Below are 16,212 nucleotides of genomic sequence, written 5' to 3' on the forward strand. Positions count from 1 at the left end.
CTTGAGTGGATACCAGTAGGTGTCAGGCTACTGTAAGGCAAAAATGTGACTTGGCTTGCATTTAACAACTAATTTGGAACCTTCACTGCCAGTAGGGGAAGCTTTCTTTGGCAGAAAGGGCTAGTATTTAGGGAAACTTTTAGTGCTCATTGGCTGCCTTTGCTTGGCCTGGCTTTTTAACCAATTTTCCAGCTGGCTTGAATGATGTCAAGTGGTTTGCTGGTGTTCACACACTGAGGTAATTGTTTAACCTGGATTAGACTGAGATGTTGCTGGCTCCCTGTCTTCCCTTCTCACCAAAACAGAATGAATGAATTAGTACTTTCTCACCCAAATAGCCTATCACCCTAAATCCTAAATCCAGTTTTTAAGCTGGAGCTCTAGGTCTTGTTTCTTTCAGCCTTTCCATATTCCTGATAAATACTGCTAAGCATGGGAAGGTTGTAAAACTTAAGCTTACATTATATGCAAAAGTTCAGATACTAGTAAATTTTTTGTAGTTGTGAGAATTTAAACAAGATTAAGTATTGATAGAGTAGAGACACATTAGGAAAACATGGGTTCAAGTTGTGACTAATTCAAGTCAAGTGATCATGGAAATCCCTTCATTCCTAAAGTCCTCAAGCAATAACAATCAAGTGTCCTTGTGCATGAACCATGATCAGGAGTAGAATTAAGGAGAAAAGCAGAGGTAATAATTTCAGACAAAAGTTAAAGCTAAGATAGATTTAATCAAAAGAGAAAAATAAATCAATGTTAGCCATTTAATCAAATAGTGTACAATTAGCCTGTGAAGGAAATCAAAAATGCAGGCGGACAAAAATAGAGGAATTGGGAATTCTATGTAATGGTTCACAGTCATCTTCCAGAGTTCTTTCGTTGGGTGTAGCTGTTTCAATTCATTACTGCTCTATTGGAACTGATGTGGTTCATCTTATTGTTGAAGAGGGCCACGTTCTTCAGAATTGATCATCATATAGTATTGTTGGAAGTATAAAATAATCTGGTCCTGCTCATTTCACTCAGCATGGAACACAATTTTAAAAACATGTTTAAAATTGTCTTTATGTTGATTGAGAAAAATCTCATTTGACTCTTATGGGAATGAGGTTAATAACATTTATTTTCTCCCTGTTTTACAGGTGAGAAAAAAGGTTTACAAATGACTTGTCTTTTTTTCTCCAGGTTTGTTTCCCTAGGGTTTACAAGCCTAGAAAACAGGAATTGGGATTCAAATCTAGATCTCCCTGATCTCCAATTCTACATGTTTCCCTCCTGTTATATTACTAACTCTCCTGCTAACCTAGATTAAAAAGTAGGTTTGTGAAGTGATGGGGAAAGTCAAATGAGAATATTTGGATGATTCTGTACAAATGTAGGTAAATATTAGTATTGTGGCTTTGTTGGTATGTTGCTGATATGGTGGGTCACCCAATGGGCTATGTTTTTTGGGGAGTTTTTTTTTTTTTTTGCATTATATCTAGAAGAGGAGCAGGTAAGCAACACTATTAAGGGATAGTAACAAGAGTATAGCATTTCTTTTGTTAATTCCATACTTTGAAAAAAGTTCTTGACTAAGGTGATAAAAAAAACAACTAGAAATGTTAAATGACAGTTGAGGCAACTGCAGGATTAGGCTAGATAGGCAGTAGCAAATTATATCAAAATATGTACTTGAGGTTTTTGAGAAGAAGAAATTTGCTTAAAGAAAATACTCTGGTGAGCGTGGGGGGGAGGTGCTGTGCTTGCTACTGGAATTGCTTCTGAATAGTTAGGAACTGGTGCAGGAAGCAATTGGAATAGTGACAGTGTTATCATTGAATTCAATGTTCTGCTGGGAAAAGAGAAACCAAAATAAACCTGTCAGTTGGTTACTAATTTTTAGAAAGGGAAACTGGGACACAATGAAGGCAGCTGTGGGGGAGGGGGAAGTGTTTAAAATGCTATAACCTACAAGGAAACCCTGGGATTTCTATTTTAAAACACCTTATTGGAAGCCCAGGGCAAATATATGGCACAGACCCAAAAGAAGAAACAACTTGAAAAATAATTCCTATATAGTTAATAGACAAAGAAACCATTGTAGAGAAAAGGGCATCTTTTTAATAAGGGCCACATTATTCATGCTAAGAGAAGAGGGACAAAGTGGGGCAGGGTGAATGCAAGCTAGAATTTAGAGCACCTCACTAGGTTATGTCAAAATCTAGAAGTTTAAAATTAAAGACCTTTCAACCTAGTAAAAAAGGGGTATTAGAGGGATAAGAAAGAAGCTACAGAGATAGTGACTTTTTTGCTGACTCTAAAGAAGCATCAATTCGTTATTTTTTTGTTTTTGAAGCAGAACTGTCAGAGGGACTAGATTAAATTGAAGTTTAAAGCAGGTAAACTATTTTAGGTTCAGGTGAAATATTAGATTTAAGTAAATTAAAGCTGATCCTTGTACCATCCAAGACTTTTAAAGACACTCAAAAGATGAAACTATGATATTATGTTTGACATAATGCTTATGTCCTGGGTCCACTTCTTCTATGTAGATCCTGGGTCCACTTCTTCTCTAAGTGTAGATACACTTGGTGATTTCATCAGTTCTGGAAGATTTAATTACCATATCCATGGTAATAATTTTCAAATATATTTTGTTCTAAACTCTTCTGACCACCAATCTTATATTTCTAACTGCCTTTCTTGTTTCAAATCAGATGTCCAATAGATATCTAAAAATCATTATATTTCCCCAAATCCCTACCCTCATTCTACCTTCCCAATTACTTGTAGCAGTCATCTTCCCAATTCCTCCAATTCACAATTTTGAAGTCATCCTAGATTTCTTGTCTCTCACCTTCCATATCCAACCTATTGCCAAGACCTGTCTTCTCGCAGTATCTCTCTTCTCTTCTCCTCTGACATTGCTGCTGTTCTGAATTATTCCAATAGCCTGCTGATACAAATATCTCGGTCTCAAAGCTAGGAAATAATGGGACCCAGGTTTTAATATTCTGGGACATTCTTTTAGTGTAAATTCTTCAACAGTGAGTTTATTTGCAGGCGGGCCAAATGATTTTTATTTATTTAATTTTTTTGCAAAGAACTCAGTAATTTTAATTTTTGTTGTTAAACATGATAAAAATATATATGTAAATCCAATATAAGCATACATATATAATTATCTTGCTGCACAAGAAAAATCAAATTAAAAAAGGGGAAAAAATGAGAAAATTCAAGCAAACAATAAAGGAAGTGAAAATTCTATGTTGTGATCCACACTTGGTTCCCACTGTCCTCTTTGGGTGTAGATGGCTCTCATCACAGAATCATTGGAACTAGGTCAAATGATTTTTTAAAAAAATGTACTAATTGATGCAAACTGTGACACAGTGACTAATTCTTATATGATTCTAATTAGCAACTACTAAATTTTAGCTATTGCTAATTAAAAAAAAAAAATCTCAGGTAGTTTGGATTTGACCTATGGACTACATCCCCTCTGTAGGATTCTACACACCATAACTTATGTATTGCTTCCCAAAGAATTTTTTGTTTTTTAACTGACAACACAGTATATTGGAAAACACTGAATTGGAGTCTTAGGATTTGGGTTTGGTGTTGAGCAAGTCATCTTACCTCCATGAGCTTTGGTCTCATCTATAAAAGGTGAATAGTAATACTTAATACATAATTCTGATAGTAGTAAAGATAAAATGACTGTAAAGCAAGTTCCCTTACACGCTTCCCTTGCAGAGAGATTGGGGAGTTTTTGAGTGAGAGGAATAGGACTATGTGTATTGGACACCATCAAAATTTCTGTTAGTTTTTTGTTGTAAACTTTTTTCCTTTATTTATTTATTTTTTTTGTCATAAGGGATGGCTATCCAGAAGATGGAAAAGGTGAAATACATTGGTCAGTCAGCAAGCATTTATTTGTGTTTGCTATATGCCTAGCACTGATAAATTTGGATGATAAAAATAAAGAAGGAAAAGTGATCTCCAACCTCAAGTAGCTCACATTTTAATAAAGGAAATAACATGCAAACAACTGTACAATATATGTACCAATGTTTACAGTCTAAATAGGTGGTAGAAGCACAAGCAAATTTGTTGGGAAGACCCTGGGAAAGGTCTTTTGCTGAAGGTTGGATATGAGCCAAGTCTCAAACAAAGTCACTTAAGTGATTGGGGAGAGTATCCTAAGCATGTAGAACAATGAAATGCACAGTTGAGAGATTGTTGTGTGTGCAGAGCAGCAAGATCTGTTATTGAATTTTAAAAATTTCTTCTTTTTCTTTTAGTATCACCACCTGCCCTGGGACTTCCTTAAGTTAAAAAGACTTTGAAGAGAGTAAAATATAAAAAGAATGGAAAGATAGGAAAGGCCCAGGTTGTAAAAGACTTTATATATTTGATATAGGAGGAAGGAAGCTACTGAAATTTGTTAAGTAGAGGAGTGATATAGTCTGTTCTGTGTTTTGAGAAGATCACTTTGGTGGATGAATGGATGATGGATGACTACAGCGAGGAGATAAAGCAGGAAAACCAACCAATGGCTACTGCAATAAACTAGGCATGAAGTGATGAAGGTTGGTATCAGGGTGGTAGCTGTAAGAATTAGATATTGACAAGATCTGTAGCAAAGGTGGTAAAAACTTAGCAACAGATTGTAGGGTGAATGCATTTGAAGAATCAAAAATTATACATGGGCTGTGACAGGCTGTGACAGACAATCATGAATAGAGATGATAATAGAAACCATGGGATATGAGGAGATCAAGCAAGGTAATATTACAGAAGAAGAAAAAAAGGCCAAGGATAGCTCAAGGTCAGTGGAATGAAGATGAAAGTCCAACAAAGGAGACTAAGAAGGAATGATCAGAGAGAAAAGAGAATAAGCAGGAGAAAGCCTTATCAGCAAAATTGAGAATATCGAAGAGAAAGGCAGTAAGGCAGTCACTATATTTACTAAGAAAGGAAGAAGTATCCTGAGGAATAGGATTTAACAGCCACTTGCTTCTCCACTGGTGAAATTATGGATTGAATGAACTTGTGAGGAGAAAAGGTTACCAAGTGATAATGGTAAATAACGTGGCAATGACAAGCAAAGTTTCTAACTCCCTTACCACAATCATTGAATCTGGGGTCTGAAATAGGTGATGTAAAAACCAAAGATATCAAGAATTTTAGAATATTATAAGTTTAACAAATAGCAAAAAAAATCAAATAAATACATAAAATATATTCTTATAAACATATAAAATGAGAAATAAAATCATAACTAGTTTGTCAAAAGAACATGTATATGATATATGTATATGAAAACTTCAAGAGATGAACATTTTTTGCTTTTGTTTTTAGATTTTATTACTTTTTAATAGTTGTACTTTATCTGTTTTATCATTTCATATAACTTTTCTATGACTCATTATATTCATATTTGTTACTCTTCTAGAATAGTATGCTATCTGTCTATCTACATACTCATGAATTTAATAGTTAGGCTCAAGTACAGATTACATCATATAAGAAGAACCAGGAGTAAATTATATTATTAAAGAAAGAGATGATGGGCTGATCATTGTCTACAGTGAGAAGTAATGAAGAGATGATCTGTGTGTACTTCTGGTACCTCTCTGCTAGCAAAAGAAATCAAGGAAGACACACTCTCTCTCCCCTTTGCACCCTACCTCCCAGCACATTGGGCAGAGACATCAGAGTGAAGCTAGAGGACATCAACAATGTTAGGGGGCAGGTTTGAGCAGGATACATTGCTAGAGGAGAATATCTGTTATTTGTGAGGTTTCTCTAATGTAAAAAATTATTACATTATTATTTACATTATCTAACGCCTTCAGATTTTTCTGTGTTCTTTATAATTAATATTATTATAATACTTTGTAATATTCAGATACATCATAATTTAGATATTTTCCATTCATTGGACTTACTTTGATGAATACATTAATGAATTTCAGATTTTATCAGTTCCTTCCAACAATGCAAATCACAACCCATTCACACCTTCTCATCCATTCTTGACAAGTGGTACATCTGACATGCTGGTAGGCCACTAGGTTACACTGGACCTGGAATCAGAAATATCTAAATTCAAATCTAGCCTGAGACATTTATGAGCTGTGTGTCCCTGTACAACTTGCTCAAACTAATTCCTGTTTCTGTTTCCTTCCTCCCTCCCCCAATAAATTGGGATTAATAATAGCATTTAACTCTTGGATTGATGTGATTATAAAGTGAGATATTTGTGAAACTCTTTACAAGCCTTAAAGTGTTATGTAAATTTTAGCTATTATGACTTTGGATCAGCTATTATTATTCTAGATTTTTTGTTATGGGTAATAATCAGGAGCTGTAGTTGATTGCATGAAAAGACAGATAATGTGAGAGTCAAGGTCAAATCCTTTTAAAAAGATCATTGACAGCTGAGTGGAGGAATAGAATTAAGGTGGGGAACCTCTTGAGGGAGGCAAGTCTTCCAAGCACACTATTCTAATTGTTCAAGCATGTGATGATGAGAACCTGTACTAGGATGGTTGCAGTATACAGAGAAGGAAACAGAACTCATACAGGGATGTTGAGAAAATAGAATGGACCAATGAAAGAACTTGTAGATGTTGAGATCTTTATATTAATATGGATTCTCTTAAGCCCAGAAATATTCCTGGAACCAAAATAAGATCCTGAATTACTCAAAATGACTCAGATTACCTATATTGGAAAGGTAGAGGAAACTTATTTTCCAAATTATATACTTCAATAATAATTATTATGTAGTTCATTTAACAATTATTACTTAGCTCAACTACAAACAATGAGCATTTACAGAGCATTTCCTTTAGTGCTCAATAGAACATAAACTCTTCAAGAACAGAGTTTGTCTCATTCTTTGTTTTCTATTCTCCCACCACAGAGAAGACATTTAATGAGATGTAGAGGCAAAATACAATGCCTGCCTTCAAGGAACTCATCTTCTACAATGGAGAAACAACACATACACAGGTGTTAATTATAAAGTAAACACAAACTAATAAATACAACATAATTTCAGGGTGAGAAAAACAATTTCTTTTATCATATTAACGATCAACTGTTGAATTACGACCAGAATATTTTCAGAAGCCCATAGGTTCAATCTTTGAAGGCCGTTACTGATGAGATTGAACTTTCTCCTCAGTCTTGTTCATACCTCAGCCAAGTGGAGAAGCCCATCATAATCAACTTTGGTTGGGGATAAATTCTTTTATTATATTGCTTGCTTGAAGCTGGGCTTTTGTTGTTATCCTTCTGGAGGAGGACCATGACATCAGGAAGGTGATGCCATGATATGCAAATGAATTGTATTTAAGTGAAGGTGGACTGTGCAAAGTCAGCAGCATCACTTTCTCCTCTAATACCATCTGGGTTCAGTGGTAAGATAGGGATCAGGAGACTAGAGATGGCCCTGATGCAGTGGAAGACCTTGGTCTTTTTGAGCTTAAATCTTTAACAGGTGTTAGTTTGACAATGCCTATTCAATGAATAAAGCTAGGTAAGAATTGAATCAAAGAATGGCTTCTTTTAGAGGAAACAATTGCTATTTACATTCCCTCTAAGTCAATCTGAGCCCAAACCATGACCAACAGGTGCTTGGACTGGAACCTACTGTTGGCCAATTAAGGAGAGCTGGAAGTTTTGGATTTTCTTGAGAAATATAGCTGGTAAACTCCAAAATATCTTGGGAGGTTTCAGGGATGAAAAAAATTGCATTCCTTTAGGCAGAACACTGTAAGGTAAGGGGTATGATACCCTATGTGGACAAAAGGAAGGGAAAGGGGGTGAAAAGGAGGGAGAGAGAGGAACGGAGGTAAAATTGATAACGGGAACCCTAAAACTGTCCACTTTGGGAGGGAGCTTGAAAATCCCTTGAAGGGGAGAAACTCCTTGAACTCTCCTGGGAGAAGCCTGCCTTAAGGGAATCAAGACAAAGTAGTTTCATTCTGTTATCTTTTTGGGCCTAGTGTCCAGTACCAATCCCTACTTAACTCAAATTTAAGTAATCTCATTTAGCTGGAGATCTAGATTTATATCAATCAACCCCTACAGAGTTGAAGATTGGCTTCAGACTACTCCCAGTAAATGGTTCCATTGTACTGGAAATCTAGGCCTGAGGGCAGTAACTTCACTCAATTGAAATTTCAATCTCAAATCTCTTTTAAAAGAGCAACTTTAGGGCTTATTTCTTTGCAGAGGCCCAAAGCAGGAACATGCTACACCAAGGAACCTCTCTCCTTGGCATGGCTGCCTTCGAGGACCTTCTGCTGCTGAGAAGACATTCTCTTTTCAGCATTAACCCCTCTTTATCTCTCACCTATTTCTCTAACACGACTACACCCTTTTTACCTTTTTTTCTACTAGGTTTTTTTCTACTAGGAACTTTATCTTGCCTTCAAGTGTTAGAATTCTTACACAAGGTGCTAGGTCACTGGAATTAATAGAGACCATAATTATCTAATTTAGCATGGTATTTAACAGTTCTCTAGTTTACTAATGAACTTAGTACTTATTAGAGTTCTACAAGATTCACACCTTTAAGAGAGCATATATAAGCTAGGAGCCTCAACCAGGTTGGAGTCAGGAGATTCACAAGTCTAAGACACAAGCCCACTCTCGGAGGCGGAGTCAGATTCATTCCATCTTCCACTTTTGTGCTGGCTAGAAGTTGAAGCTGGAAGAGACAAAGGACTAGCGGCAAGAGCTCTTGGAACCAAGGAAAGATATAGCTCTAAGAAAGCTAACCGCGCTATTTTGAAGGAAACATAAAGGGTCTGGACTTTAATTCCAGCTGAATTTGAGGTGATTATTACTCTGAACTGAAATTTAAAAATTAGGCAATGTACAAAGCTTGCCTCCAGAAGCTCCCCAAGAAACCTGCTCCCAGAGAACATTTATTTTAGAGAAGAACATTACAATTAAGGAAGTCAGTCTTCCTAGCAAAGGCTGACTAATCAGTTCCAACAATAAATTCTTTTTGCCAGTCTAATTTTTTGGGTTTGTCAGTTCCTTCACGAAGTACCACTGCACCAAACAGAAGGGGTTCCCACAACTCTCCCCTGTGCCAAACCTCATCAAAGTTACCAGTGCCTTATTTTCTCATCTGGGTCCAGTGGCAAGATATAGTTCAGGATGACTGGAAATGGCCCTTCCAAGGTTGAGCAATTTAGAAGTAAATGACGTAATCAAAGTGATATTCCCCATCTATTCACTGGACTAATCCACCTTTCATTATAATATTCTGTGTCATTAATTGTTAACCAATGACATATGAACAGTGAGCCTATGACATATTCATCTTTGGCATTAAAGAGTGTCACTGACCCATTTTATTAATAATATGCTAATATTATTAATAAAGTGATTATCAGAAATTATTACTCCAGAACTTTATAAACATCATAGGAGGTTGGGGGAAGAGTACCAACAATTAGGGGGACCAAGAAAGCTCTTACTCTTATGGATCTTGTAAGGGGATCAATCTCCTAAAAGTAGTTTAACTATATTTCTATTTTGGACAAATATTGTGGCAAGACAATGAGCTAAGTTCAGAGAGGAAAAGAAAAGCAGACTAGAAATCTGCAGTCCTTTTAATGACTTCAAGAATTTCCCATTTATTTTCTAGTTTTTTTGTTTGTTTTTGCTGAAGTACCTATGACATTTGTATAGGATAGTTAAATGGAAAGTACCTAAAGCATTGGTACTAGGCATAGTTTTAAAGTTCTTATAAGAAATTTTTAAAAAAAGGCAATGTACAAATTGGCAACAGCTTTTCCCCTAGTAGTGAAATACTAAGTTAAAAGGAATGTTTCAGGAAAAGCTCTTGAATCATGAGACAATTAACAGTTGTCAAACAATTCATTCAACAAGTATTTCCTGGTACATATTCTTAATATGTGCAGAGTACTACAGGCAATTATTAAATAATTTAGAACTGTTACTTAAGATGTCTAGGAGTTATAGATTGTTCCTTGAAAACATGGGTCTAGTGTGGTGTTTGAAACTAAAAATTCTGGGCAATAAAGAAAGCTAATATATTTAGAATAGAAGGAGACTTTAGAAATACCCACTTTACAGATGAGCTGGGTGAGTCAGAGAAGTAAAATGAATTGCTCAAAGTCACAAAGGTAATAAGCATCTGGAATTAAAGAACTACTCAGATAGGTCAAATGCTGGTAAGCACAGAGGCTTGCTTTGAGCTGCTCCCTTTCTGAGCTGGGTCAGTTTAGTTTAGGCAATTCTGTGATTCCAGCTTCGAAAGTTTGACAATATTGGTGGCAGACTCATTGTGGATACCCAATCACAAATCAGCTTTTGCCCTAATTTAACTTGGAATTCCTAAACTCAAACAATACATTAGCCTGAATCTCTCCAATTGCAGAGATTACAGGTATATGCCACCATACCTGGCTCTAAATCTTGTATTCTTTCTGATGAGGTTTGAGAATTGAGAGTAAATCTCCTCTGGTCAATGTTGCAGGTCCTTTTCAACAGAATTAGCAAACATTAGTCTGTGTGGCAAAAGGAGATTTATTTACACTAAGAAAACAGCTTTCTTAGTGGGCAAGTATAAGGGAGTAACAGGATTAAGTCTGGGGCAGCACAAATTATGTTTGGAAAAGGTAAATAGTGGTTTTGTTCTAATGTAGTCCAAGAGAGAGAAAATGACAGGATTATTGGAGTTGTATATTGGGCTGGGGCAGTAGCTAGGTTTTTACAACTAGGTGCATCAATAACAAGTCTTAATTGATTGAAAAAGATTCCACGTGAGAACAACCTAGAAAATTGAAGGAAGCTTTACTTGGAAGCTTTGCTTAGGACTTTAGACTTTGTTCAACCTCATCTTTAACAGGAAAGGACACTGAGATTGAGGCCCAAATAGATTAGAGACTTGTGCAAGAACAAGAGTAGCAGATGACTTGACTCCAGACTCTGTCTTCCCACATCTTCCCATTGCAATTACATAACCACCCAGAGATGAAAGAATGGGATTGGTGAGGTTTGGCTCTCCTCGATTCCCAGTCAAGGGAACCAAAAATGATGAGGCTCGGTGCAGGGCAGAGAGTTGTGGGAACCCGCTTCTGGAAGGTGCAGGCCCTTTGTAAATGAGATTATGAATCCAAAAAGTTAGACTGGCAAAAAGAAATTTATTGGCACTTGGCATTGGGAAGTCAGCCTTTGCTAGGAAGACTGACTTCCAAGTGGCAAGGTCTCAGCAGGGAGAGAAAGGTCTAGGAGAGAAATCCAACAGAGAGGTAAAGAGGGGTAGGTATAGGCTGTTAGGGAAATGTGTGAGACAGAGAGGTTTATGCTGAAAAAGAGATTGTCTTTTCATTGGGCAGAGTCCCTCAAAAGTAGCTATGCCAAGGGAGGTCCCTTGACCTGGCATGATTCTTGCTTTTTAGATCCTCTGCAAGGAATGAGCCCCAAGTTATCTTTTTTTATAATTGAAACTTTTGTTGGGGGGGGGGGCAGTTTGAGTTGAAATCAAATAGAGATTGTCCCTGGACTAATCTCCAACTCAATAGTGGTTGAAATCTACATTTCCAGCTTGGGCTAAGTAGGAGCGGTCCTGGACTCAACCAGTCCCGCCCAGATGAAACCTCAGAATGAAATTTACAGAAGGAAACCACTTGATCTTGATTCCCTGGGGCAGGTCTCTCAGGGGAGAGCTTCTCTGAGGGAGTTTCCCAAGCGTTCCCCCCAAAGTCCGAGTGAGGCTTTGGGGCCCCCCTCATCAGGACGACAGTTTGCTAAAAGCCACCGGTGCCTAAGTGAGTAAATACACCAACAGCAGGAGATGGCTCCAAAGCCCCGGAACGAGGTGATGCTCTCTTCCGTTTCCTTGGGAGTATTTTGCCCTTTTTTTTAAACGATTGAAGAAGGATGTTGAGGAACGGGGATCATATTGGGAGTATGGAATGTTATCCTAAAGTCCTTCATTGCCGCCAGCAGCATTGCTGTTTTGGACTTTTTAATAGCAAGTGCCCAGTTCTGTACACTCCTTCCCCTTTCCTCCCTCCTCCATTGATGTGACGCAAAAAACAGTTACAAGACTGGAGAAATACACATTTTCTTTTGAATGGACGGAAACTTACTGACTCATCTAATTCCCGAAGTACCAAGCAGGGATCCCCCAAAAGGCGGGTGGCCTCCACTGCCCCGGGATAAACAGCTCGACTCCATGGTTCCGCCGATGACGTAGCGCTGAACCCGAACCCCAGCGCAAGCTTGGCCCAGGCTTCCTTTATTCTAGCGCGCCTCAGCACAGCCACACCCGCCGCATACCCGCGGCCCAGCTACGCTACTAGCGTAGTGGCGTCGGCCAGACTCCCTGCCCCCAGCCCCTCGGTTGGGAGCTGGCCCCATCCCAGACGCCCGTTTACGCCCGCGCGGTTGGCGCAAGGGCTCGAGCCGCACTCGCTGGGGAGGGTGCAATTCCCAAAAGCCACTTGCGCTGAGAGCGCGGAAGGGTCCTCGTCATTCCGCGCGGGTTTACGCCGCTGACGCAGCGCGCCCCAAGATGGCGGCCCGGTCGTCGTCGGTGGCGGCGGCGCTGGTGGAGGGGGCGGCGGCAGCGGCGACCGTGAAGCGAGCGGCGGCGGCGACGGAGGCAGCGGCGGCCGTGACGGCGGCAGCGGCGGCGGCGACGACGACAACGACGACGACGACGACGGGACTAGAGCGGGAGGAATGAGGCGGCCGAGGCGGGACAGCGGCAGAGCCGTGTAGCGGAGAAGCCGCTCCTTCCCCTCCTCCCTCCCGGGACGCGCGCGCGCCTGGGACCGGCCCCGGAGCGGCCTCCAGACCCGGACCGGAACCTGATTCGGACCCTTACCCCGGCGGCGGCTAGTTATCCTTCTCCCTCGGCGCCCCACCCTCCTCCGGCCCTGCTCTGACCCCGCGACCCCTCGACCCTGGGCCCGGACGATGATGAAGCTCAAGTCGAACCAGACGCGGACCTACGACGGCGATGGCTACAAGAAGCGGGCCGCGTGTTTGTGCTTCCGCAACGAGAGAGAGGAGGAGGTAAAGGGGGAGCCGGGTATTGGGGGGCGGGGGGTCCAGGGACGGGCCAAACGGGGGCAACGTGCGAGACAATAGACGCCCCCGACCTTTAGAGGGAGACGGAAATAGAGGGAAAAGGAGGTGTCAACACCTCCCCCCTCCCCCCACGACTCTTGAAGCCAAAGGGACAATTTGTTTTCCCTCCCCCCATCAAATAAACCAGGAGGAGGGAGGCTGTCATTCTGAAAGAGGCCGGGTGGGGCAGGGCTAAACTTGGGAGATGGAAAAGGGGCTGTGTGAGGCATAATTGGTTGAGGAGGAGAAGCTGGAGGCTGCTGGGGGGCTCTGGCTCAGCCGACTTGCCCCAGATCTGGGTCTTTTCTCATTTAAAGGACTGGGATTTCAACTCTCCCTGTGCAACAAGATAACTGTTCGGTTCTGCTCATATATATTGTATCTAGGATATACTGTGACAATTTAACATGTATAGGACTGCTTGCCATCTGGGGGAGGGGCTGGAGGGAGGGAGGGGAAAAGTCGGAACAGAAGTGAGTGCAAGGGACAATGTTGTAAAAAATTACCCTACCCTGGCATGGCTTCTGGCAATAAAACGTTATGATAAAAAAGAAAGTAAAGGACTGGCATTGGCTGTGGGTGGAAGGAGCTTAGTCTGCAATTCCCTGAGGTGATGAATAAGGAAAAGATTATGGTGAGGAAGCCGGCCAGAAGCTGTTTAGAGAAATTATGCAGCCCCTTAGGAGGGGAAAGAAGAAATAAAGGATGTGTGAAGTTTGGGGGCTGGTGGTGGAAGCTCTCGTTCTCTTTCGTTGCGAATGATAGCTCAAAGGTCGGCGGCTTTAATGAATGGTCTGTAGTTAGAGGTATCTTCCCACAGCCCGAGATTTTGAGTCATCGGACACAGCTAAATTTGTCAGATACGTTGGTTGAGTGACCACTGTGTCACCGAACAAGGTGAGGCTAGTAATTCACGTCGTTTAACATTTGTGCAGTTTGCCTCCTACTTCCTACTCTACTTCCAGTTCGGTCATCCTTCGAGGGCAAGGAAAGACATTCAAGTAGCCAAGTGTTTTAGATGCCCAGTAGCAGCTGTCTTACTATAAGCGGTATACTAAATGCAATTCCAGAAAAGAAAAAATTAATGAAAAATCTTTGTGAGCATTAGAATTAATCTAAAAATTAGGGTCTTTGGACTAATATTACTTCCACTGCCTAGAAAGTAAGGCAAGAATTGTTTGGATGGTGGATATGAAGAGGACTTAAATGCTTTGAATTATTGATGTTTCTGGTAGTTATAGAAAAAATCTGCTTCTAAAGTAGTTTCTGTAGTGACTGAATGCAGTGTTTCTGAAATAAACAGACTTTAGATATTTAAAATGGTTCTTTTGTGAAAGTGTGTTCATAATAGAATGGTAAAATAAAAGCAGAAACAGTTACAATTGAATTTATTGTGCAAAGGTATTCAGCAGTATATTAATGATTGCAGACCCACAACACATATTGAAATGAGAAAGAAATCTGAGCCAATACTTAGGAAGAAAAGTAATAATGAATTAGATTGTAGATGCTTTCTAGAGAGATTTTAGAGCAAGTGGGAATTAAAATTGTCTAAAAAGTGAATTTCAGTGACAGTACATGTATTGTTAAGATATTGTTTCTTGAGAATAGAATCCAAAATACTATAAATTTTGTATACAGGTGCTTGTTTTAAAGATTTCCAAAGCAGATGCATTGTAAGAGTTTCTAAACGATGCCTTCTTGTAAATTATGTACTTTTTAGGATGTAAAGTGACTGACTTAGTTTCCCAGAAGCTTTGTTCTGTTTACTATCATATTTGTTTTGGCTATCAGATGGGATCAAGGAAAATATTACTGAAATAATAAGTAATTTTGCTGTGGTCTTTCCAGCTATAGGCTTATGATAGGAATGATCTGAAACTTATTTTTATAAATATATATGCATTTTATGTGTTTATGTAAACTATTTTTTTTTTGTTGTTGCTAAAATAGAAATCCATTGTGGATTTATTAATAATTATAATTATTAAATTTTTAATAACATCTTCAAGAACAGGCTTTGTCACTAGAATTTTAATCTAAAATTGTTAAAAGGTTTGCTGGTAAATGTATCAAAAATTATTTAAAAAACATTGCATTACTTATACTAAACTAACTTTTGAGAATTGGGTAATGAAGCTATTTGTGAATCGTCATAGAATAAAACTGTAAGTGATCTAATTAGTTTTATCAACTTGATTAATTTTATGAAAGAGGAATCCCTTGCCCAGGGATGCTACAACGTGTCCAGGGAATTATTATTATTATTAATGTATATTGCATTATGTCAATGAGATAACCAACCTTTTTCTGTGAAAAGTTTGTTAATCAGTAAGCATTTATTAAGCATTTGCTTTATGCTTTATTTGCTGTGCCAAACTAGTAGATTCAGAAAGAGCTCTCAAGGAGCTCACATTCTAAGGGTGATAGCAAATGTACAGACAAGCTATAAACATGATAAGTAAGAAATAATTAAAAGAGAAACAGCAGAGTTTACTTTAGAAAATGGGATTTTAGTTGAGACTTAAGGGGGGAACCAAGGAAAGCAGTAGACAGATGAGGAAGGAGAGGATTCCAGGTATGGGGACAGAGAAAATGCCCAGAGATGAGAGTTGAGTATCTTGTTCTTGAAACAGCCAGGAAGGGACTGTTACTCTATCAAGTGCCAAAGAATATGCTATCAGGAGATTAAAAAGATAGGAGGAGATAAATTATGAAGGATTTTGTATTTGATCCTGGAGAAGGGTGGGAGCTACTGGAGTTTATTGAGTAGGGGATTATGATGTGAGTAGACCTAAATCAAAATTATTTAGGAAAATCATTTTGGTGACTGATTGGAGGATGGATTAGAGTGAGGAGATGCCCAGCAGCAGTGGCCTAGGCAAGGTATTGAGGGCTTGAACAGAATGGTGGCAATTTCAGAGGAGAGATGTTGTAAAAGGTGAAATCAACAGGTTTACAACAGTTAGGACAAGGGTGGGAGATGAAGGGAAAATGATTTCTAGGTTAGAAGCCTAAGAGACTTGAGAGAAGATTGTTGCCCTTAAGAGTAGTAGTGAAGTTAGGGGGATTGACTTACAGGGGAAAGAGAAT

At 39.2% G+C, this 16,212-nt stretch overlaps 1 protein-coding gene and 1 long non-coding RNA gene across 3 annotated transcripts in view; one reads left to right on the top strand and one right to left on the bottom strand.

Moving 5' to 3' along the window:
• Positions 1 to 993: 993 nt before the first annotated feature.
• Positions 994 to 12,321, bottom strand: LOC116423209. The gene is made up of 3 exons (XR_004233715.1): positions 12,135 to 12,321; positions 5,937 to 6,074; positions 994 to 2,935 (listed from the first exon to the last, which is right to left on the bottom strand). It is a non-coding gene; the product is annotated as an uncharacterized LOC116423209 (long non-coding RNA).
• Positions 12,322 to 12,719: 398 nt separating this feature from the next.
• NUDT3 (nudix hydrolase 3) overlaps positions 12,720 to 16,212 on the top strand; it is a 64,984-nt gene continuing 61,491 nt past the window's right edge. Inside the window, exon 1 of one of the 2 annotated variants that reach the window (XM_031965039.1) lies at positions 12,720 to 13,065. In XM_031965039.1, coding sequence (XP_031820899.1) covers positions 12,967 to 13,065 — 99 coding nt within the window. In that variant the 5' untranslated portion in view covers positions 12,720 to 12,966. The remainder of the gene's footprint in view (positions 13,066 to 16,212) is intronic. The other variant, XM_031965040.1, reaches the window with a different exon arrangement.

The sequence above is a fragment of the Sarcophilus harrisii genome, chromosome 4 (assembly GCF_902635505.1).
Source record: "Sarcophilus harrisii chromosome 4, mSarHar1.11, whole genome shotgun sequence".
Taxonomy (NCBI): Eukaryota; Metazoa; Chordata; class Mammalia; order Dasyuromorphia; family Dasyuridae; genus Sarcophilus; species Sarcophilus harrisii.